We start from the raw sequence: 24,159 nt of genomic DNA on the forward strand, positions 1-24,159 counted from the left end.
CAACCATGTCTTTATGGACCTTGCTTTGTATGGCCCAAATCATTTGGTGGGGGGCAGATTATCGTGTGGGGTTGTTTTTCAGGGGTTTAGCGTGGCCCCTTGGTTCCAGTAAGGGAACTAAGCTCCTTAAGGGAACTCTTAAGTCAAATTTCAATTTAGTTTTAGTCACAAATGTGCTTCTGGAAGAATGGTCAGGGGTGTGGGGCAAAGAGATGCTCCACGTCAGAATACTAGGACATTTTGGACCATTTCATGCTCCCTACTTAATGGGAACAGTTCGGGGATGGCCCCTTCCTGTTCCAACATGACTGCACAAAAGCGTATAAAGCAAGGCCCACAAAGACATGGGTGAACGAACTTGACTGGCCTGCACAGAGTCCTGAACTAAACCAGATTGGAGCCAAGACTGCGAGCCAGGTCTTCTAGTCTGCACAAGTGCCTGACCTCAAATATGCACTTCTGGAAGAATGGCCAAACATGCTGATAAACACACCCCTAAACCTTGTGGACAGCCTTGTTGAAGCTGTTCTAGCTGCAAAGGGTGGGCCAACTCGATATTGAACCCTACTGACTAAGGCTGGGATGCAATTAGGGTTCATGTGCGTTTAAAGGCAGGTGTCCCAATACTTTTGGTATTACAGAGTATGTCAGGGATGGGTGAGAATCGCACCAGCCGGAAAACCACAACTTGGGGGGTGGGGCGCGCTGTATCACAGGTAAGAGAAATTACCAACAACAATAACAAATTCAATCCAGCAGTTATACAAATAGCAACTCAATCTGTAAAAAAGGCCAAAAACATTAGCAATATATGAGAAACTGAAACGCATGCAAAAACAACTTTAATACATTTTCCTTTATTATTTTAAAGCAGTAAAAACTTTACAAAAAAAATAAAAAATAAAGGGCCGAACACATTTCGTTTTGTTTAACATTTTCATACCACCTTTTGAATTCCAGGCCGATTCATCCCTGAAACATAGAACAGGGATACACCAGAGCCCTGCTGTCAGCTGCATCCGTCTTAGGTGTGAACCCAACCTTAAGCTGGCCATACACCTATAGATTATCTGCAGATTTTCTATGGTTAGATGGAAAAAGTGCAACAGATTTATCAATGTTCCCTAAACTGTATGGATGGAGGAATCTCACACTTTTTCCATCTAACCCATTGATTCTCAACCAGGGTTCCATGGAACTCTAGGGTTCCTCCAGAGGTTGCTAGGGGTTCCTTCAGCATTGGGCAATTTCTGCTTCTTAAATAAGTTCCCACTGACACCATTGATCTTTTTAGCGTTCTGTAAGAAGGTAATTCTTCCCAATGACCACCACACTAATGTATCATGAGTTGCAGATTTCTAATTTTTAGCAGGGGGTTCCCTGAGACCGGAGAACTATTTCAAGGGTTCCTCTGTGTTGAGAAAGGCCGATCTAACCATAGAAAATCTGCAGATAATCTATAGGTGTATGGCCAGATTTAGAGAATGTCTCCACTTCACAGCAAATGTTGTGAGCTTCTAGTACAGCGTCTCTTGACAGTTCCCTGGCCATTCTCTAGGATGCAGCCGAATTTCTCTCCTCCTCTTACAAGTTGCACTAGCCGCTTGTAAAATGATATAGTGATAAAAGTAGTCAGTAGCAATATAGAAATCTGCTGCCGAGGAGAGAGACAACTGAGCGAAATAGAAATCTGAAGCTCTTAAAAAAGTATTACAGCTGTACAATATGAAATTAGTAATGCATGCCTGCTTATTATGATTAATAAAAATAAAAAGTATGTATGTTGCACTTTAAGGGATTTGCTACTCACAACAAAATTTGACATGGCAATTTAAGCAATCCGTTTTTATTGATAGTCATCCTAACTTGGAGGCTGCAGACATGTCACCACATTTATTTATTTTTTTAAAGCTTGGGGATTTTTGTTGTTTAAAATATGTAGGCCAGAGCTGTAAAAATAGTGCACTGGAAAAGGGGGAAAAAAAAAAAAAAAAAAGGAAGAAAAGCACTCCATCATAGCGAACCACAAGTTGGAAAGCTGTTGCAAAGATTGTGGTCAAGATCTAAAAGAATTTCCCCTGTAGATATGACTTTCCCCCCCCCCCGTTTGTTAAGCGAATACCATGGAAATTACTCCTCTCCGCTGTGGCCACACATCACGGGACTACAAAAGGTCACCTTAAAGTTGACTATGGATTAAAAAAAAAAAAAAAAAAAAAAAAAAAAGCCAAAACTCAAACCCAAAAATTCAGCCAAAACATTTTAAACTTTTGTATTAGTAGGAAGAGTGAATCCTTTTTTAAAAAAATGTCCCCCCCCCCCCCCCCACAAAAAAAAAATGACCCAGAAGGTTAGGCTTCCTCATGGGTGGAGTTTGGAACCTAACAGCAAAGATTTCATGGCAAGAAAACGAAGACGCCGATGAGCAATGCGAGCCAACAACTCTAATATCAAATATTTGCATGAACAGATTTTTTAATAACAGTGTTTCCCACACGGAAAAAGTTAAATCCAATCAGCATAAATTAGTGGAGATAATGAAAGCCATCAAGTAGTGAAGATGATCAGGAAAAGAACATGAGGAGAGCAGCAGCTAAGAAGAGGATAAGGCCGGAGGCAGGAACTCCAGTGAAGCCTTTGTTGCAGAGCGAGTTCTGGCAGCAGGTGAACTGAACGTTTTGTCCCGTACCGAAATCCTCAATTACATTCTGTGGATTGCATCTACTATAAGCAACGCATCCATATGTCATTGAACCTACAAAACAAGAAAAAAAAAAAAAAAAAAAAGGAATGTAAAATAGTTTTTGCAGTGAGCTTTATTTATTAATTACAGTTACATCCGGATGGTGCAAGTTGCTGAACAGCATTCCCCACAACAGACGGCGGATCTACACTGAGCATGTGTTTGCTGCTGTAACGGCAGCCATCTTTTCTGGTTGGTGTCCATTTCACAGGGATAATTCCGGAGCACTGTACTGGATCACCTCTTCATTTTCAAGTCACCACCAAATTTTTACACTGAACTATTGTGTTTTCACCTATAAAAAAAGTTTGTATTGCTGATCCTGTCATGGGACCGTGCATTTAAATCTATATTTTTCACTACATTGGACTAATTATATAGTCCAATCATGTTTAAAATAAATTATATAAAACTAATATTATATATATATATATATATATATATATATATATACACATATACATACATACACACACTTTTTTTTTTTATTACACAATTCTATTTTTCCCTCACTTTAGCATTTTTTCACTTTTAACACTTTTTTGGACTTTATTAACTACCGTATATACTCGAGTATAGGCCGACCCGAATATAAGCCGAGGCCCCCAATTTACCCCCAAAAAAACTGGCAAACTTATTGACTCGTGTATAAGCCGAGGGTGAGACATGCCTGTCCATCCCTGTGTGTGTGTCCGTCCATCCCTGTGTGTCCGTCCATCCCTGTGTGTCCGTCCATCCCTGTGTGTCCATCCATCCCTGTGTGTCCATCCATCCATCCCTGTGTGTGTGTGTGTGTCCATCCATCCATCCATCCCTGTGTGTGTGTGTCTCCATCCATCCATCCATCCATCCCTGTGTGTGTGTGTCTCCATCCATCCATCCCTGTGTGTGTGTGTCTCCATCCATCCATCCATCCATCCCTGTGTGTGTGTGTGTGTGTGTGTGTGTGTGTGTGTGTGTGTGTGTGTCCAGCCTACCTGTGTCCCGAGCCTTTGTCCCGAGCCTCCGTCCCGTGTCGTGCCTTGCCTTCGTCCCGTCCCGTCCCGTCCCGTCCCGTGCCGTGCCTCCGTCCCGTGCCCTCTTCGTCGGCGGCCATTGTAAAATTCAAAAGCCGCGCCTCCTCCTTCGCCTGTGATAGGCGGAACACTGAATTTCCCAGCAGCCTGTGTTCCGCCTATCACGGACGTCGTATCATCCTCGTCCGTAGTACGAGGATGAGACGATGCCCGTGATAGGCGGAACACAGGCTGCTGGGAAATTCAGTGTTCCGCCTATCACAGGCGAAGGCGGAGCCGGAGGCGCGGCTTTTGAATCATAGAATGGCCGCTGTCTGTCTGCTCGACACGCTGATCGGGCAGTCAGACAGCGATGACTCGAGTATAAGCCGAGGGGGGCACTTTCAGCCTCAAAAAAGAGGCTGAAAATCTCGGCTTATACTCGAGTATATACGGTACCTACACTTAGACCCCTTTCACACCAGGGCGTTTTTCAGGCGCTATAGCGTTAGAAATAGCGCCTGAAAAACGCCCTAAAGAAGCTGCACCATTGTCTGTAGTGTGAAAGCCCTGAGGGCTTTCACACTACAGCGGTGCGCTGGCAGGACGTCAGAAAAAAGTCCTGCCAGCAGCTTCTTTGGAGCGGTGAAGGAGCGGTGTGTTTACCGCTCCTCCACCGCTGCTGCCCATTGAAATCAATGGGGTAGCGATGTATTGCCGCCGGCAAAACGCCGCTATTGCGGCGTATTGCCGGCGGTTTTAACCCTTTCGCGGCCGCTAGCGGGGGGTAAAAGCGCCCCGCTAGCGGCCGAAATGCGCCGCAAATCCGGCGGTAAAACGCCGCTAAACATAGCGGCTATTGCGGCGTATTGCCGGCGGTTTTAACCCTTTCGCGGCCGCTAGCGGGGGGTAAAAGCGCCCCGCTAGCGGCCGAAATGCGCCGCAAATCCGGCGGTAAAACGCCGCTAAACATAGCGGCGTTTTACCGCCGCCGCTATCAGCGGTGTGGTGTGAAAGCACACTAAAGACTATGGGGTTCATTTACTAAAACCAAAGAGTGCGAAATCTGGTGCAGCTGTACATGGTAACCAATCGGCTCCTAACGTCAACTTGTTCAATTAGGCTTTCACAATAAAACCTGGAAGCCGAATGGTTTCTATGCAGAGCTGCACCAGATTTTTTTTACTCTCCAGTTTTAGTAAGTGAACCCCTATATGTGCTCCTCTTTGTCCCTTCATTACTGCTGGCCAGAACTGCAATATCTGCTGGTGAAATGGAGTTTTGCAGCTTGCCCAAGTCAAAAAGTGGTTTCGCAGAAAGTGTCCAAGAGTGTGTGGACACAATGGAGTCTCACCTATAGGAGCTTGTTAGGCATCCTAAACTATGACCATAAAATATGGAGTTTCACTGCCTTTAGACCCCTTTCACACTGCAAACCACCCCGGGGAGAGCCGCTCCAGTGTGTCAAATCCGGCAGTAAAGCGCTGCTAAAAATAGCAACGCTTTACCGCCAACGGACCAACCGCCCCAGTGTGAAGGGGGCCTTAGTAATTGCCACAGCTGTTTTATCTGAGGGAAATCCTGAAAACATGACCCGTTTGGGGCACCTTAAGGACTGGAGTTGAGAAACACCGATATAGGAGTATACATTTACTTGTTTTACTTTCCGAAAAGGATTGGTTATTCTGGTGCCACATTTTGTGATTTAGTCACCTATGCTGTTTAAATCTTAAGTAAATAAGCCTCATTGGCTTCAACTGCGTTGATTTGAAGGACGGAGACATCTTCATTCTGAGAACGTCTCTAAGCATTTACTTCCTCGGAGATAAAAAAGGTACACTTTTTTTTGGAAAAAATTATACAGTTTCTCTATATTATGGCACATGAGGGATTTGCATACAAACACGTTGGAACTTAAAGCAGAACTAAACCCATCGATTTTAATGATTTCTCAAAAACAGTTACATTTGAGGCAAGCCACAGATGATATCAGTCATGGTTGCTTGTGTTCTCAATGGAACTGTCAAGCCACTGAATGCCTGGTGTCAAATGATCACAAGATGGCAGCTTCCTTGATTGTAAAGCATAGGAGGGTTTAGTGTCGCTTTAATTAGGCATGGTACAAATTTGTTGATGCTGTGCAAGTCAAAAATAATGGTATCTACCTTGTGCGGTAACCTTTATACAAGCATTCTTGTCAGAAGCACATGTATCTTTGGTTGTACACCCTCCGGTGGTTTGGCTGCACTTGTAACACTCGAGAGCAAGTCCTGTACAAAATAAAAAAAAATAAAAAATTAAGGAGTCAGAGAGTATATACACACGTCATTTCATGGCCTACGGGCAGCAAATCATCATCTTTCACGGTTACTGAACAACTCCACCACATTAACCACTTCAGCCCCGGACCATTTTGGTGACCAAAGACCAGACCACTTTTTGCGATTCGGCACTGAAGCTCATGAATGTCAGTTTTTGTGAGCTTGGGTGTTTTTTATTTTTTTTTTCGTTTTTGTAGCTAAAAAAAGGACCTAGCCCCTTTTTGCGATTCGGCACTGCGTCGCTTTAACTGACAATTGCACGGTCGTGCAACGTGGCTCCCAAAATTGGCTCCCCCCCACAAGTAGAGCTTTCTTTTGGTGGTATTTGATCATCCCTGCGGGTTTTATTTTTTGCGCTATAAACAAAAATAGAGCGACAATTTTGAAAAAACAAAAAACCATGCATTATTTTTTACTATAATAAATATCCCCCAAAAATATATAAAAAAAAAAAAAAATTAAAAAAAAAAAATTTCCCCTCAGTTTAGGCCAATACGTATTCTTCTACATTTTTTTTTTTTGGTTAAAAAACACGATTGATTGGTTTGCGCAAAAGTTATAGCGTTTACAAAATAGGGGATAGTTTTATGGCATTTTTTATTTTTTACTAGTAATGGCGGCGAACAGCGATTTTTATTGCGACTGCGACATTAACCACTTCCCGACCAGCGCACGACGATGTACGTCGACAGCATGGCACGGGCAGGCATATTGGCGTACATGTACGTCCAATATTCGTTGCTGCCGTGGCGGCGCGCTCCCGCACTGGTCGGGACCCCCGTGAGTCCGGTCGCGGGACCCGATCGCCGCGGGCATCCCCACGAGCGTCTCACGGAGCGGCCGAATGGAGGAAATGCTGTATAAACAACATTTTCCCATTCTGCCTAGCAACTAGTGACGCTGATCTCTGCTCCATGTGATTGGAGCAGAGATCAGTGTACACTAAATGAAAGCCCAACCCCCCCACAGTTAGTAACACACCCCTAGGAACACTTAACCCCTACACTGCCACCCACTGGTTAACCCTTTCACTGCCAGTGTCATTTACACAGGAATCACTGCATTTATATAGCAGTGATTACTGTATAAATGACAATGGTCCCAAAAATGTGTCAAAAATGTCCGATGGGTCCCCGACAATGTCGCAGTCACAATAAAAAAAAAAAAAAATCGCAGATCGCCGCCATTACTAGTAAAAAAAAATAAAAAATAATAAAAAAAATTATTAATAAAAATGCTATAAAACTATCCCTATTTTGTAAACGCTATAACTTTTGCGCAAACCAATCAATAATCGCTTATTGCGATTTTTTTTACCAAAAATATGTAGAAGAATGCGTATCGGCCTAAATTGAGGGAAAAAAATGTTTTTTTATATATTTTTGGGGGATATTTATTATAACAAAAAGTAAAAAAATAATGCGTTTTTTTCAAAATTGTCGCTCTATTTTTGTTTATAGCGCAAAAAATAAAAACCGCAGGGGTGATCAAATACCACCAAAAGAAAGCTCTATTTGTGGGGAAAAAAAGACGTCAATTTTGTTTGGGAGCCACGTCGCACGACCGCGCAATTGTCAGTTAAAGCGACGCAGTGCCAAATCGCAAAAAGTGGTCTGGTCTTTGACCAGCAAATTGGTCCGGTCTGAAAGTGGTTAAGGCAGACACATCAGACTTTTTGACACATTTTTTGGGACCATTGTCATTTATACAGCAATCAGTGCTATACAAATGCAGTGATTCCTGTGTAAATGACACTGGCAGTGAAGGGGTTAACCAGTGAGTGGCAGTGTAGGAGTTAAGTGTTCCTTGGGGCGTGTTACTAACTGTTGGGGTCTGGGCTTTCTTTTAGTGAACACTGATCTCTGCTCCAATCACATGGAGCAGAGATCAGCGTCACTTGTTGCTAGGCAGAATGGGGAGATGCTGTCTACAACGGCATCTCCCAGTTCAGCCGCCCCGTGAGACGATCGTGGGTATCCCCGCGGCAATAGAGTCTGCGGAACCCGTGGCCGGACTCACGGGGGGTTGCTCTTGCGATGGCAGGGCAGCAAATTTAAAAGGGACGTACAGGTACGCCCATGTGCCTGCCCATGCCATTCTGCCGAAGTACATTGGTGTGCGCTGGTCGGGAAGTGGTTAAAACAATATAATTGTTATGCTGGTCCTTTTCTTGGGTTTCCTATAGTGCTACTGCTATAAACACAATGATATACTGGGGAGGTTAAAAAATGTTATACAGACTTTTTTTTTTTTTTTTTTATTTAAAATTTTTTTTTTTTTTTTTTTTGCAAGGAGTAGGGAATGTTCATTAAAAACCTTTACAGGTACCCCCGAGTTACAAACATCTGACTTGTACAATCAGAGGAAGAAACAGGAAGAGAGGAAATCTACTCCTAGGAAGGCAAATTCAGTCCGGTAAGAGTCATCATGGGAAATAGATGTCCACACTGACGCTTCATCACCAATCCTTGTTTCCCAAAATTTTCAAAATCCAACTGTTACAGGGAAGAAAGGGGAGTTGAAATCTTCTAAACGGGCACAGTCATCCAAAAAAAAAAAAAAAAAAAAATTTTTGATTTTAATGAAATTTTAATAAAATGCTTTTGGAATCCAGAGAGCGAAAGTTCCATTTCTGTGTGGAATTCCGCTTTAATTGAAGCCTTTTTTTTTTTAAATAGGGATTTAAATTGTGAGCTAAAGAGACTCGATTTAAAATTAAATTCACCCTGGTGTTGACCCTTCCCTATGCTATCCTCCAAAAAAATTTCGGTCAAACTATTGTCCAATTTTCCCTCGCTGTTTCACAGCAAGTTGGAACCGATGAACAAAAAGGCTTTTTTTGTTCATCGGGTCAGTTTGAAGAAAGACAGTGCACACAACGGGGAACACCCAGTTCAATTTGCAAGATCCTCTTTCAGGTGCTCAGGCTCAGTAGTGTGTTCTTACACACCACAAACAAGTAAAAGGATTGAGCCGGCAACTCTGTAGTCCATATAGCAATTTTCATGGTTGATTACATAAAGTGACAAGCAAAACTACTGACGCGTTTCGGCAACAGCCTACGACTAAGGTGTCAGTTTTGCTTGTCACTTCATGTAACCGTTAAAAATAAACACACACACACTAATATATATATATATATATATATATATTTTAATAATAATGTCGCTATATGGAATACAGAGTTGCTGGCTCAGTTCCTCTATTTTTTTTTGTTCATTCTGATCATGCGCAGTCTTTTCTGATTTTTCTTGTACGAAAACAGTGCACATTTAATAAAAATAATATATATATATATATATATATATTTCTGTTCCCGTACGTGAAGTTTGTCCCATTGGGAATTTTCATATGAAAAGTCTGAAGTGGCTGTAGAAAGTTGTGTACACACTATAAATAAAAACTGTACGAAAAAAAACTTTGGACCAAAATGTTCACCCGATTTTCATAGTGTATATGAGCCTTAACACTTAAAGTGGTTGTAAACCCGAAAAAAAAAAAAAATCATCTTTTTTTTTATGTCATAATGTAGAGTATAAGATTTCCTATCATTTGAGCCCAGTCTTGCCACAAAGAGTTAATCCAGCTCTGAGCAATCCTCTTATTGTTCAGCGAGATAAATCTTGACAAACAGAGAAAAATTTTGTCAAATCCTCCCCCTTGCTGTGAGTGACAGGTGATTTGTCCTGCACTAGCCTAAGAGACTTGCATTATTTTTTAATTCCCTCCCACTCCTTTCTTCTGCTGCTCTGCAAGGATTGGCTGTTCCACACCTCAGCATCATTTAGTATGCTGAAGTCATGTGGGGACTTTTCTGGGTTTTGACTGGATATTAGTGATCATAGCAGAAGTTCAGTGTAAGAAATACACAGGAGAAAATGCATGTTGATAAGGGGAGTGTAGAGGTGGGCGGGGAGTCTACTGATATCACAACTCCACCCACTGAGCCCTGGAAAAACAGACCCACCCACAAAATCTGCAGTTTTTTCGGGTCTCATAACAGACAGAGGGGAGACATTTGACAGATACATATACATGCAGGAGGCATGGATATCCTTCTAGATAACCAATATTGCAGTAGTTTAGAAAGGATTAGAGTGGGTTTACATCCACTTTAAGAAATGTACCTATTCCAACTAGCATACAAAATTCAAATAAGCGTTACTAAACCCACATTCCCACAAAAGTAAAATCTGTATATGCAGTAAAAAGCATGCTTGTTATACTCACTGTGGAACCGAAGGGGGTTAATCCTCTGCATTGTCTAAAAAGGTTGATTGATCCTGTCTTCTCTCATCCTCCCCTTCTTCCACAGTCCCCAATCCATCTGCTAAGACAAAGCCTTGGGGGCACTCTAAACATGCTCAGTTTGGTGTGTATTTTAAAGGTCTATACACATGATCAGACTTTGACAAGGACGGACTTGTTTTAATTAGACAATCCGACCGTCTGTATGCTCCATTGGACAATTGTTGTTGCTTTTTCAAAACGGACAAAATGTTCGCTGTACATGCTTTCAAAACTTTGACAACAAAATGCCCAATGGAGGATAATCCAATCGTGTGTAAACAAGTCCATCAGAATAAAGTCCAAAAGTACAAACAAGAGAAAAAAAAAAAAAAACCCTTTAGCAATACGCACCAGACTGAGCATGTGCAGAGTGCCTAAAAGGCTCTGTACTATCAGGAGATGGGTTGGGGAGAACCAGAGAAGACAGGATCAAACAGCCTTTTTACACAATGCAGAGGATTAATCCAGTGAGTATAACAAGCGTGCTATACTGCATATAAAGATGGATTTTACTGTTGTGAGTTTAGTAACACTTTAAAACATCCCCCATCATGTGGTAAGGAGCCGGGATTGACCCCTTACTCGGATCTGTGATCAGCCAAGTCTCAGACTCTGAGCACAGAGCATGCTGTGTGCGACCCGCAGACACCGCTTGCTTGGGGAGGACATCCATGAACGCCCTCCTGGCAATTAAGGCCCGCGCTGTAGCCGTCTTTCGGCTATAGAGCGGACGGCAAGTAGTTAAACGAATATTGAAAGCCGGTATAGGGCGCAATCATTCTGCCTGACTTTTTAATAGCCGTTGAGATATCAGATATACAGGAAGTGCATTGTTTTTAACCACTTCAGCCCCGGACCAATTAACAGCCTAAGGACCAGACATCTTTTTACAATTTCGCACTGCACTGTTTTAACTGGTAATTGCGCGGTCATGCAATGTTGTACCCAAACGAAATTTGCGTCCTTTTCTTCCCACAAATAGAGCTTTCTTTTGATGGTATTTGATTGCTTGTGTGATTTTTATTTTTTGCGATATAAATGGAAAAAGACCGAAAATTTTGAGGAAAAAAAAAAATAAAAAATGATATTTTCTACTTTTTGTTATAAGAAAAATCAAATAAACTCAATTTTAGTCATACATTTAGGGCAAAATTTATTCAGCCACATGTCTTTAGTAAAAAAAAAAAAAGTCAATAAGCGTATATTTATTGGTTTGCGCAAAAGTTATAGTGTCTACAAACTACATTTTCTGGAATTTACACAGCTTTTAAATTTATGACTGCCTATCTCATTTCTTGAGGTGCTAAAATGGCAGGGCAGTACAAACCCCCCCCCCCCAAATGACCCCATTTTGGAAAGTAGACACCCCAATGAAGTTGTGGAGAGGCATGTTGAGCCCATTGAATATTTTTTTTGTCCCAAGTGATTGAATAATGACAAAAAAAAAAAAAAAAGTTTACAAAAAGTTGTCACTAAATGATATATTGCTCACACATGCCATAGTAATATGTGGAATTGCACCCCAAAATATATTCTGCTGCTTCTCCTGAGTACGGGGATACCACATATGTGGGACTTTTTGGCAGTCTAGCTGCTTACGGCACCCCGAAAACCAATCACTGCCTTCAGGATTTCTAAGGGTGCAAATTTTTGATTTCACTCCTCACTACCTATCACAGTTTCGAAGGCCATAAAATGCCAAAATAGCACAAAACCCCCCAAATGACCCCATTTTGGAAAGTAGACACCCCAAGCTATTTACTGAGAGGCATGTTGAGTCCATGAAATATTTTATATTTTGCCACAAGTTGCAGGAATATTACAATTTTTCTTTTTTTTTTTTTTTCTTTTTTTTGCACAAAGTTGTCACTAAATGATATATTGCTCACACATGCTATGGGCATAAGTCAAATTACACCCCAAAATAAATTCTGCTGCTTGTCCCGAGTACGATGATACCACATGTGGGGGACTTTTTGGGAGCCTAGCCACGTACAGGACCCCGAAATCCAAGCACTGCCTTCCGGATTAAAATATAAAATGCTACCAAAAAAACTGTTAGCGATCGCAGGGATCAGGCCTGACTCTGCGATCGCTGCAGTTATGCGTTTAGTGTTTTGTAAGTGACAGTGATCGATCGATACTGCACTTGGGTGGGCTGGGCAGAGGGGCAAAACGCAGGTGCCAGCAGGTATCTGGGCTGATCCCGCTAACAATGCGTTGTTTTGGAACCCTAAACTGCTGGGGATGCTAGTATAGATCTGATCAGATCAGACATTGATCTGTTCAGATTCTATACCACTAAGGGAGGTTTATGCTTTGCGTGTGGGTGTTAGCGGTACTGGCACTAACCTAGCGCTGCCTGGGGCGATGCAGACCCGACACTAAAACCTAATTGATATCACCCGCCGGGTGATCAGGGGGTTAAACCTTTATTGGGTAATAAATGGTGGGTGCCCTGATGCTATAAAAAGCAAACTAACCAGAGTCACCCGTAACACTTATACGGTGATCACTGGTGAAAGGGTTAACTAGGGGCAATCAGGGGGTTAAAACCATTATTGGGTAGTATATGGGGGTACCTAGCGCTATAAAAACCTGGCGGTGAACCTTAAAAAAATAACTAGCTACCTAGCGGCACTAGTGACACTAATGCAGCGATCAGAAAAACGATCGCTTAGTGACACTGGCAAAAGGGGGTGATAGGGGGCTACCCTGGACCTAACACTAACTGCCCTGACAGTTTTTACTTTTACAACTGACACTGAATGCAGTGATCAGTAAATAAATGATCACTGCAATCAGTGACACTGTGACTGGGGGTGATCGGGGGGGGGGGGGGGGGGTTTGTGTGCCTGTGTGTACCTACATGTCAGTGTAGTGTTGGTGCACACTTACTTTCTGTCTTCTCCTCGTAGTCCGGTCAAAAAGACCGCCCCGAGGAGAATGACATCACTTCCTCCTTCCTATGTATACAATACACAGTGGGAGGAAGCTTCTCATTGGCCAGGAGCGATCGAGAGGGGATGGCCAGAAACCAACGGCCATCCTCTCATCCCGGATCGCTCCTGCAGTGAAACGGACCGCCGTATCCAGCGGGAGGGGGTCCGATGGGACCCCCCACCCGCTGCAAGGCAGGCAAATACATGTACGTGCTTGTGCCTGCCGGTACCATTGTAATGACGTACATTGGCAATACGGCGGTCCTTAAGTGGTTAAAGTACAAAGTCATCTCATAGATTTGATTCAAAATGCAAAAGAAAACTTGTGCAGCACTGTAAAAGGGAACAGATTCTGCCTATGTACACACACTGATAACATTTACATTAAAGTGGAACGTCACATATTTTTCTTTGAGGAATTGAAGGCCAGGTGTGGAGTGACTAATAAATTCTTTTTTAAATATCTTTTGATGCGTCATATTTAAAAAAAATAAAAAAAAAATTGGGGGGGGGGGGGGTTTGACAGATAGCTGATCCCACTTCCGATCCTTTCCCTGCAGTCTTCTGGGACAAGTCACATGTCCCAAGAGGCAGCAGGATGCCCGCAGTTACGACGCTGAGGCCCGAAGAGCAGTGAAGAAACTGGGCCAGGTAAACAGGGAGAGGGAAAGAGAGAGCACTAAAATTATAGACTGATCATTTCATTGTCAGTGGGCAAACATGTATCACTGTATCAATCAGCTGTTGCACCTGCAGGGCTCTAATGAGGAAAATTGCAGGGTCTGCATCCCTTTAGCCGTGATTTCCTATTGGGAATATCTTACCAAAAATGACATTTTTGTTGCAGGGGATGCCAAAAATCTGGACTTGTACTTTAGAGCAGACTTCTGGGAAAATCAGTGAGCCAAATCGCACAAAGCAGGAAATTTATAATAACTTTTCTGGGGGGGGGGCGTTCTGTAGAGCCACTGAATGTCCATGAACACTTAACAGTAAAAGTTAACTTACCTGAGGAACAGAGTACCAACAAGAGCAGACCAAGAGGAAGAACAAGACGAAATGCTGAAGTGTTATTCATGGTTCCTATAACAAAAGAAAGGCACAGATTATGTCATAAATTTAACGTATCAAGAGATGCTAGAACATGCAAAGCTGGCGAGGGAACACCCAGAACTACCAGGTCTGGGCTTGCTCCATAACATATAACCATTGACCCACTGTACAGCTTTGAATAACACACCTTTTAGACCAAGATTTTTTTCAACCTATTTTATCACTATAGCTTTGCATTGTATATTTTATCAAATATGGTAAACTGAAAGAACAAATTGTACCTGGGATTGCCACCTGTCCAGGATGCACCCGGACAGTCTGGGTTTTGAATAATGTGTCTAGGTTTCAGCCTACCTGAAACCCAGACACATTATTCATACAGGAATGTGGCTCAGAACAGGGCCTGACAGAAGGGTGCACAATGTGTGCTGCATTGCTATTCTCTTTGGAGTGTCCAAAAAGGTGTCCCAGGTCTGTTAGGATCCTATAGGCTACATATAAAAAAATATTATATATATATATATATATATATATATATATATATATATATATATATATATATATATATATATATATATATATATATATATATATATATATATTCTGTGTGCCGCTAAAGTGTTCGGGTTTGGCTTAAAGAAAAAAAAAAAAAAAAAAAAAGTGGCAACCCCATTTGTACCCTTGTTACAATTGTCTTTTAAATTATTCACACCACCATCCTGAGTGCTGCTGACCCACCACGAGCCATGCTGTCACAGATCAGCTTTGCAACTGGTACCTGTGGTTTCACGGATCGGCAGCAAGGCTATTCTGCTACCTGTAGCTTCTTAAAACATGGAAAGCTGCTCTCACTTGTAGCTCTATAAAAAATAAATAAACAAATAAATAAACCACAACTTAGAATTTGGTCTTACCTCCTTGCGGCACAGAACTGGAAGTTATAGCTAAATATATACAGGCAGTCTCCGAGTTACGAACATTCGACTTGCGAACGGGAGGCGGCCATTTTTGACGACGGGCACTCTCTGCCGCTCTGCGCATGCTGTTCTGACTTACGAACATATTTCAACTAAAGAACAAACCTACGGTCCCTAACCCATTCGTAACATGGGGACTTGCTGTACTCACCGGAGACTTTATTAGGCAGTATAGGCACACAGGGCCATCTTTAACGCGGGGCAAAAGGTGAAGCTGGACTCCCCCTCCCCCCCCATCATACTTACCTAGGTGAAGGCTGCATCTGTCCCCCGACGGCTCGAACACAGAGAATTGAGCGGTTAAACACAGCAGATCTATTAGGTGCTCCCCGAGCAGACAGCTAGTCGCCGTCAGACACCACTGTCTGCTCTCGCATATCAGCCAACAACGGGCTTCAGCCCACTGTCTGCTGAAAACGGGTCACAGGAGTCCAAAAGCGACTGCACCCCTGTGATCCACGGAAGAAGTACAACCAAATGAGCTTTAAGCCTCATACACATGATCGGACTTTGTACAAACTTTCCCGTGGACTTTTGTACAAAGGGCGTGGTCCACAAGTTTGTATTGCATACACACGGTCGGACTTTTTGACAACAAACACGAACGTAGTGACGTCACAACGTACTGACGCCACTTCAAAAGAGGACGTTCAATTACTCCAGCGCCACCTTTGGTCAACTTCTGTATTGTAGTCCGATCGTTTGCATTGGTTCTGAGCATGCGTGTTTGTACCTTGTACAAAAGTCCGATGCTTTTGCGTACACACGGTCGGACTTTGCTCCATCGGACTTTTGTTGCCAGAAAGTTTGTCCGTTCGCAGAGCCAACAAAAGTCCGATGAAAACAGAAAAAGTTTGTCCGATGGAGCGTACACACAGTCGGATGTTGCTCCAAAACAGCTAATTTGCATGTTTGTTGTCAAAAAGTCCGACCGTGTGTACGGGCCTTTAGATGTACTTCTCCTTAAAGCTTATTGAACACAAAAACAAAACCATCACAAAAGGCAAACAGTCTGCCATGATCTCTTTGCAAAAATGCTATTTGCTTCAATACTTTATACGAAGTAGAAAAGTCAGATGCTTGGTCACACTAATTATATATGTGCAGTCAGATTGTAATGTGACCCCCAAAACTGAGATGATTGGGTGGGGTGCCTCCTCACATGTACAGGGGGACCTTTACATGTTTGAGGCTTTCCTGTCCCCTTCCCAGCATTGGCTTCCACTCTCACAGGGCCTCTGTTGTGGTACACTGTGAAAAGACACCCATAGAAGTTAATCTGCCAACAGACGCATTGGGCGCGGTCAGACATGCACACTATAAAACAGGCGACTATGAGACTCAACATGTCTTAAAAGAAACCTGTGCTAAGGAAGTATGGAAGCTGCCACTGCTAACCTCTCCTTTTAAAAAATGCTGACTGCCTGGCTGCTGTGCTTACCCATCGAGTTCTGCGTTTATCCAGCAACTTTCGTTATATGAGTAAGCGCTCTTTCACACTGAGGCTCTTCTAAACTACCAGTAAACACTGAGTGCTTTTGAAGAGCTTTTCAGGCGCTTTTGAAGAGCTTTACATTCATTTCAATGGAAAGGGGTGTTAATTCACCGCCCTGCCAATGCACTGCCCCAGTGTGGAAGCATTCATTGATTTTAATGGAAATAGGCTTTGGTGAGCTGTGGACATGCATTTTAGCGTGAAAGCGCCTCGGTGTGAAGAGGGTGTAACTAGTTTTCTTAGGCTGCTTTCACACTGAGGCGCTTTACAGGCGATATAGCGCCACAAATAGCACATGCTTTCTTTTAGCGCTGTAGCGCCTCTAAAGCACCTCAGTGTGAAAGGAGCCAAAATTTAATAAGAAAATACACCCTGCAAACCCACCCATCAGTTGGCTAAACACGCCCCGCAAGCGTCCAGGAAGAATAACAAAGAGTTTTCTTTTGCCGCACTGGCCATCTTTAAAAATTCCGCCCCAACTGCCCATCATTTATAAATCTGGTCACAACATGTACAAATCCGCTCCTCACCGACATGAACTCGCCATGGGAGCGCGGGCACAATCTGGCAAAAATTGTTCTTCTGTGCGCAGGCGACGTCACAACAGCCAATCGTAAAATCAGCTATTGTGCTGTTCCGTGTGTCGAATGCGCCATTCATCCCGGGCACTTTGATAGAATACCGGCAAACAGCCGCTGCAGTGGTGCTTTGTGGGCGTTTTTAACCCCGTTTCTGCCATTGGCAGGGTTAAAAGGACCCTGCTAGTGGCCGGAAAAAAAAAAAAAAAAACCCAGTAAAGTGCCGCTAAAAATAGCAGTGCTTTACCGCCGGCACCCGTCCCAGTGTGAAAGTGCTCTTACTCTTTAAAGTCCCCCCCTTACACATTTACCCAAAAGGTGTTCCCGTGCACCACAGCATCCCCAATATGCCACCTGACATTTTTTTTTAAATAATTGCCAAATGGCAATTTTACATCGTGGGACCATTCCACAGCTGTGAGCCAAGCGTTTGACTCACCATCAGGTTTCAGCTCCATTGATCTCATGGAGCAAGATTGACGGGCAGTGCCACCTGTCAAAGTTTAAATTGCTGTGGTCATGTCATGTGTATAGTAGCCCTGTCCGGTCATAATGTTAGAGCTCCAGCGGGTGATAAACTTGCGACTCAGCTGCCTGCTTTTTTCACACAACCCCAACCACCAGTGTGGGTGGAGGAATCTGTTAGATTAAGGGACATAGACAGAAAAAATAATTATATATATATATATATATATATATATATATATATATATATATATATATATATATATATATATATATATATATATATATATATATATATATATATATATATATACACACACACACACACACACAATTTGTCTAATAGTGCCTAAAAGGTCCGAAGTCCTCGACTCTTTTTTCTCTAATTAATCTCCAGGATGTGGCACATTCTCCATTGATTTGTGTCCACAGTACTACTACGTGTGATGATACAATCAAATTTATTGATTCTAAGGGCCAGTTCACACCACATCCAGTGCGTTTATTTTTCTGCATCAAAAAACACATGGAAAGTAGGTTAGTGAGTGTGTGTGTGTGTGTGTGTGTGTGTGTGTGTGTGTGTCAGACATGTCCTTAAGGTTTAAAAAAAATAAAACCAACACGCACTGGAATGCATCCGGACTTTGTGTTGAAATGGCCCTTAGAGATCTATGCATGTGTGACCAGCTTAGAATAACACTAAACAATATTCTTTTTTTCCTATTAATACTCTATACACTTTCACTACTTAAGGTAGAGTTCGTCATTTTTTTGTGTTCATTAAAATTCAGCAGCAACAAAAACTGTATCTGTTGACTTCTAATAAACACGGATCAGCAATGTACTAACCCCTCCCGTTTTCACCCTCTGTCCTCCCTCGGTGGCGCCAGGATCTTTATTATGGGCTGTGACAGCTTGCAGCTTCACAGCTGGGTGCCCACTGCACATGCATGAGCGGCGTTGGGCTTTGTGCCCGGTCCCGAAGCCCTCTAGGACCCATCGCGTGTCCCAGAAGGCCTCGGGAGGGAGGAGAACTTCCGCTACCAATCGCCTAAGGCGACTGGAATGGAAGAGGCAGCGAGAACCTGTCAAAAATCACTTTTGGGTTGAAACTCCACTTTACTGTCCTAAAATGCTCCACGAGCTCCCGAACCACTCCTTTTCCCCATATTCCCCCATTTTCCTTTACTCCTTTTCTACATATTTAAGTTTGTTTGGAACAAGCAGTGCATGTTAGTTATGGTATATAAAAAGAAAAAGAAATAACTGCGCTCAGGTATAAAAAGGAAGCAGCCGGTACTAAAAGGTCTTGATAATAACCCAACATAGTCAGAAAGTCTATGAAGTGCAGCGCTAAGGCCCCTTTCACACTGAGGTGCTTTGCAGGCGCTAAAGTGCTAAAAATAGCACTTGCAAAGCGCCCTCAAACAACCGCTGCTGTCTCTTCAGTGTGAAAGCCTGAGGGCTTTCACATTGGAGTGGTGCTGAAAAATGTCCTGCAAGCCGTATCTTTACCGCTCCTAAAGCACCCCTTCCCATTGAAAACAATGGGGCAGCGCTCCAAACCCGGGTGGTTTTAACCCTTTTTTGGCCACTAGCGGGGGTTAAAACTGCCCCGCTAGCGGCCGAAAAGCGCCGTTAAAGCGAAGATAAAGAGCCGCTAAATATAGCGCCACTCTACCGCCAGCACGCCCAGCGCCTCAATGTGAAAGTAGCCTGAAATTTAATGGGCTTACATATGCATGCAATCCACTATATAGCAAATAAAAATCACCATACAACAAAATATGATAAACAGTAAGCAAACAAATAAGACATATGATATCCATATACGCGCTATTAAAGTGGTTGTAAATTTCAGTCATCAAGTTGTACCTATAGGGAAGTGTATAATAAGGATTACCTGTAGGTACTGTACACATTCCATAGATATTTACTATGTATGCAGCCGATTAAGTCACTGGCGCATGCGGTCTGAAGGAACAGTCACCCGGGCAGCTCCTTCAGAATCCTGTCATAAACGGTGGATCCCCTGCGCCATCTCACCCCCCCCCACACACACGAACCCCCCCCCCCCCCAGTACACATGGGGACCAGTGTGATCCCCAATATACATATATACACACGCACATTCATTTTAAGAGGAAAGTTTCAGGCAAAAAAATAAATAAAACTTAAAAGCGGAGTTCCAGGCTTTTTACACACACAATATTTTTTTTGTCCCCCTTTTTTGCAATTCCCTCTGCTCTCAGCTGCATTAGAGCCCTTTCACATTACTAGCGTGGCCACGTTAGCGATAAAGTGCCACTAGTTTTACCAGCCAAATCACAGCGCCGGAGCACACAAACTTAGAAATAACTAAGGGAGACATGTCGCTGGTCACAGCGGTGTGCCGGGACCGCTGCAACAGCTTCATTATAATGTAAGTATTTCATAATGAGCTAGTATGCGATGCACACTAGCTAATTATGCCTTTGTCTTACAGGTTTTTTTTTTTTTTTTGGTGGGTTTACCATCACTTTAAGTACATTACTTTCTATGGCTGCTTTGCCGGTTCTTTCTGTTTTGTGTTTCAGACGACAAGCTGCCTTCTGTTGCTAGGAAGATTTACCTCAGCTGCTGAGCACGGGATTGGTGACAAATCATTTGGCAGGAAACATCTAGCCAATGAGTGCAACCTTTTACTTATAACCTCTCCTGTCACTGGACAAAGTCAGCATTTACCTCAGGTCTGTCAGCTGGACTCACCTCTGCCTCCCCTTGTTATTGCCTCTCATGGCAGTCCACCTTTATGTGGGTAGTGTCGCCCACTTTGTGGATGGACAGTGGTTGGTACACTGTTATTTGATTGGTATGAAGACATTGCTGCTCGAGTCTTAGTGACTAAGCATGTTGGTCTGTTAGGGCGGGGTCACACTGGTGCGATACCAGACATTGCATGCGTTTCGCACATCACATCGCTGTCTGCACAATGCAAGTTTAGCCATTCAGAAACTGTACAGCTGAATTTGCATTGCATTCGGACCAAACTCATGCAGGACCCTTTTTTTGGTCCATACCAGAATCGGATTGTGCTGCATTTTGCAAACTGATTGTGGTGTGTCATTAACTTTACATACACTCTGCAATCAGTTCACATGGACAGGTTTGCGATTTAGATGCGGTGTAAACACGACAAACATCCAGTGCCAGGCATCCGCAGTGCGGCTTCTGCGAGTAATCAAATAATAGAGAGACACACACACACACACACACACGTCATCCTGCATAGGAGGGCCACCCTGTAGCAGTATATGTCCTTAAAGTGGTTGTAAACCCTTACAGACCACTTTTTACTACAGGTAAGACCATAATAAGTCTTACCTGTAGCTACACTGGATATACCCTGTGTCAGCATGTGCCAACATCATCGGCATATGCGCGTTCGTGCCGTTGCTTCAGCTAGTGTGCCGTTACCGGCGTCTCCTGCGTGCATGCACAGGAGTGATGCCATCGTGGCTTTGGCCAATCACAGTGCCAGAGCCCACGATACCGGGATCGGTGTACAGGGTCCACAACTAGGGCATCGATCTAAGGTGAGCATTTCATAATGAGCTAGTATGCTATACACACTAGCTCATTATTCCTTTATCTTGCAGTTTTTTTTTTTTTATTTATTCAGGGTTTTACTTCCACTTTAATCTCCCTGCAAAAGGTAAAGCATAAGCTCCCTTGTTACCTCCTCCCATGTTCACCTTCAAGACTTCTCCAGAGCCTCTCCCATCCTCTGGAACTCCCTGCCCCAGTCTGTCCGTTCAGCCCCTAACCTGTCCACCTTTAGGAGATCCCTGAAAACTAAAATATTCAGGGAAGCCTATCCTACACCCACCTAACAACTGCCCCTGAGCCAAACCCCCATCAAATCATTCTCTGCAACTATTACCTTTTGTACCACCACCCCCTCCCTTTTAGAATGTAAGCTCTAGGAGCACGGCCCTCCTGTACCTTTTGTATTGAACTGTACTGTAATTGTGTTGTCCCTCCCTATACATTGTAAAGCGCTGCGTAAACTGTTGGCGCTATATAAATCATGAATAATAATAATAATAATAATAATAATAATAATATGAAATCGCATTATGTGTCACTTACCTAAAAACGAAGCCTGCGATGTCTCCGTTGTCTGGAAGCGTCCATCTTCAGCCCTCTTCCTTTCCTGGGCCTTCTGTGTTGGTTTTCTACCATATGGATTCTTGTACTGACACCTCACTAAGAAACCCGTTCTGAACCCCCATGGGGCGTTTTGGATGAGATTGTGGCATGTTTACATTGGCATGAATAGATGTGCTTGAGGAGTGGTAAAGCCAGCTGAACACTACACGTCAGGTAAACTGTGGCACCAAGCGACACAAACACGACTGACTGTTAACATAACACTGGCCGCTGCGATGCCCATAACTGAGTGTTGACAGATGTTTTTAAGGCTGCATTCACATTTTCCTGTGTTGTTGTGCGATTTGCACACGATTTTGTGAGTTGCACTTAGAGCAACCCATGAAGTGAATGAGCTGCCCTATGTGCAAAAAAAGGGGGGTGCGGCCGTTGGGATCATCCTCCATTTTTTGGGCAACAAGTGTGGCATATTTTGCCGAGATCCTGCCATGCAGCAAAATCGCCCCACGGTTTGGGGTGCTGTTAGGAATGACCACACCCAAAAGTTTGTTCTGCTGCGATTTGGGATCGTGGGCAGAATTGCAGCAAAGTTGTCAGCGATCCCAAATCGTGCAATGTGAAGAGGGGGGGGGGGGGCCTATGTTCACACTTGTTTGCTGCGGGAACCAGCGGCATTCCTGTGCGGGTTCCCGCGTTGCACCCGAATCGCAGGCGGTTCACACTAACCATTCGAGCAGCTGCAGGTGTAAAGTTAATGACACCCTCCAGAGTGCTTTGCAGATCGCAGTGCGAACTGTGAAATGGTGCAAGAATCAGATCACAAGGGTGTTCACACGATTCCAGTGCGAACGGGGGGGGGTCCTGTAATATTTTGGTGCGAATGCTATGCGATGTGAATTCACCATTGCACAGACCACGCATGCGATCTGCACAGCAGCAATGTGGTGCGAATCACATGCGATGTCTGTGATCGCACAAGTGTGAACCCAAACACAGACGAAAAACCCCTGCTGGTGTATAGAACCACAAGTCCCAGCACGCATTAATACCAGGATAGCCTGCGCAACCACACGTAGAGGCGGTCATCTGAATGTTTTAAATGCCCTTCAAATGATACAGAACACAGATCCTGGATATAAAAATGACACACTCAGCAAACCGCCCGGGCACTGAATAATGGGCAAACCACAGGCGATACCCCCCCAGATGTAAAGGAAGAATAAATAATGCATACGCCCTCCATATGTCAGTTCTATAAACAGATAGGAGAAGCACCCAGCCTGATATGGAGGATCAGCCTTTTGTTCTCTCCTTGTCTACAGAGGACAATCATAGCACACAATGCAATGCCCTCTGCCCAGGATCTGCAAATATGAAGGCAGGTGGGCACCATCCATCAGATTCCACAGCTCACCCAGCATAACAAACAGTTCAAATACAGTAAGAGAACTCACCACTGTGCTGCCAGATGACTGTCTGAAGAGCAAACTGCAGACCACAAGACCTAATCTGGAGTCCAAGCTCCACCCACCTACCATAGGAGGGGCTTATGATTTACCCCTTATGTACCAAGCTGCGAGTGAGTATTCCTACTATACAATCTATGAGCAAGCAGCATGTCTTTTGTCTTTTCTTTTTTTATTTTGTCTGCTTTTTCTTGTTTTCTTATAGTTGTCTGTTTATGCTTTATTAATGCTATATTAATATTTATTAAGATATTTTGTCAGGTTGTCTTTTAAGAACACTTTATTTAATGGTCCTTGCCTGTGGAATTTCTATGATAGGCGTGATAGCAAATGTCAGACTTTCCAATGGAAAATATGCGATCGGACTGTGTTGTCGGAAATTGCGACCGCGTGTAGGCTCCATCGGACTTTCTTCCGTCAGAATTTTCGACACACAAAATTTGAGATCTGGACCTCAAATTTTCCGACAACAAAATCCTTTGTCGGAAATTCCGATCGTGTGTAGACAATTCCGACGCACAAAGTACTACGCATGTTCGGAATCAAGCAGAAGAGCCGCACTGGCTATTGAACTTTAATTCAATACGTCATACGTCACCGCGTTCTTGGCGTCCGGAATTTCCGACAACATTGTGTGACCGTGTGTATGCAAGACAAGTTTGAGACAAAATCCGTCTGAAGA

The 24,159-nt window shown here is 43.4% G+C and overlaps 1 protein-coding gene across 1 annotated transcript; it reads right to left on the minus strand.

Moving 5' to 3' along the window:
- Positions 1 to 837: 837 nt before the first annotated feature.
- CD59 (CD59 molecule (CD59 blood group)) lies at positions 838 to 23,543 on the minus strand. The gene is made up of 4 exons (XM_077462662.1): positions 23,466 to 23,543; positions 14,300 to 14,374; positions 5,904 to 6,008; positions 838 to 2,755 (listed from the first exon to the last, which is right to left on the minus strand). Exons 2-4 carry the CDS (start codon positions 14,367 to 14,369, stop codon positions 2,565 to 2,567), a joined length of 366 nt encoding a protein of 121 aa, XP_077318788.1. The 5' UTR covers positions 14,370 to 14,374; positions 23,466 to 23,543; the 3' UTR covers positions 838 to 2,564.
- Between the last annotated feature and the right edge of the window lie 616 nt (positions 23,544 to 24,159).

This window comes from Lithobates pipiens, unplaced genomic scaffold, assembly GCF_037356315.1.
Source record: "Lithobates pipiens isolate NorthernLeopardFrog02 unplaced genomic scaffold, aLitPip1_a1.2 Scaffold_10, whole genome shotgun sequence".
NCBI classification, from domain to species: domain Eukaryota; kingdom Metazoa; phylum Chordata; class Amphibia; order Anura; family Ranidae; genus Lithobates; species Lithobates pipiens.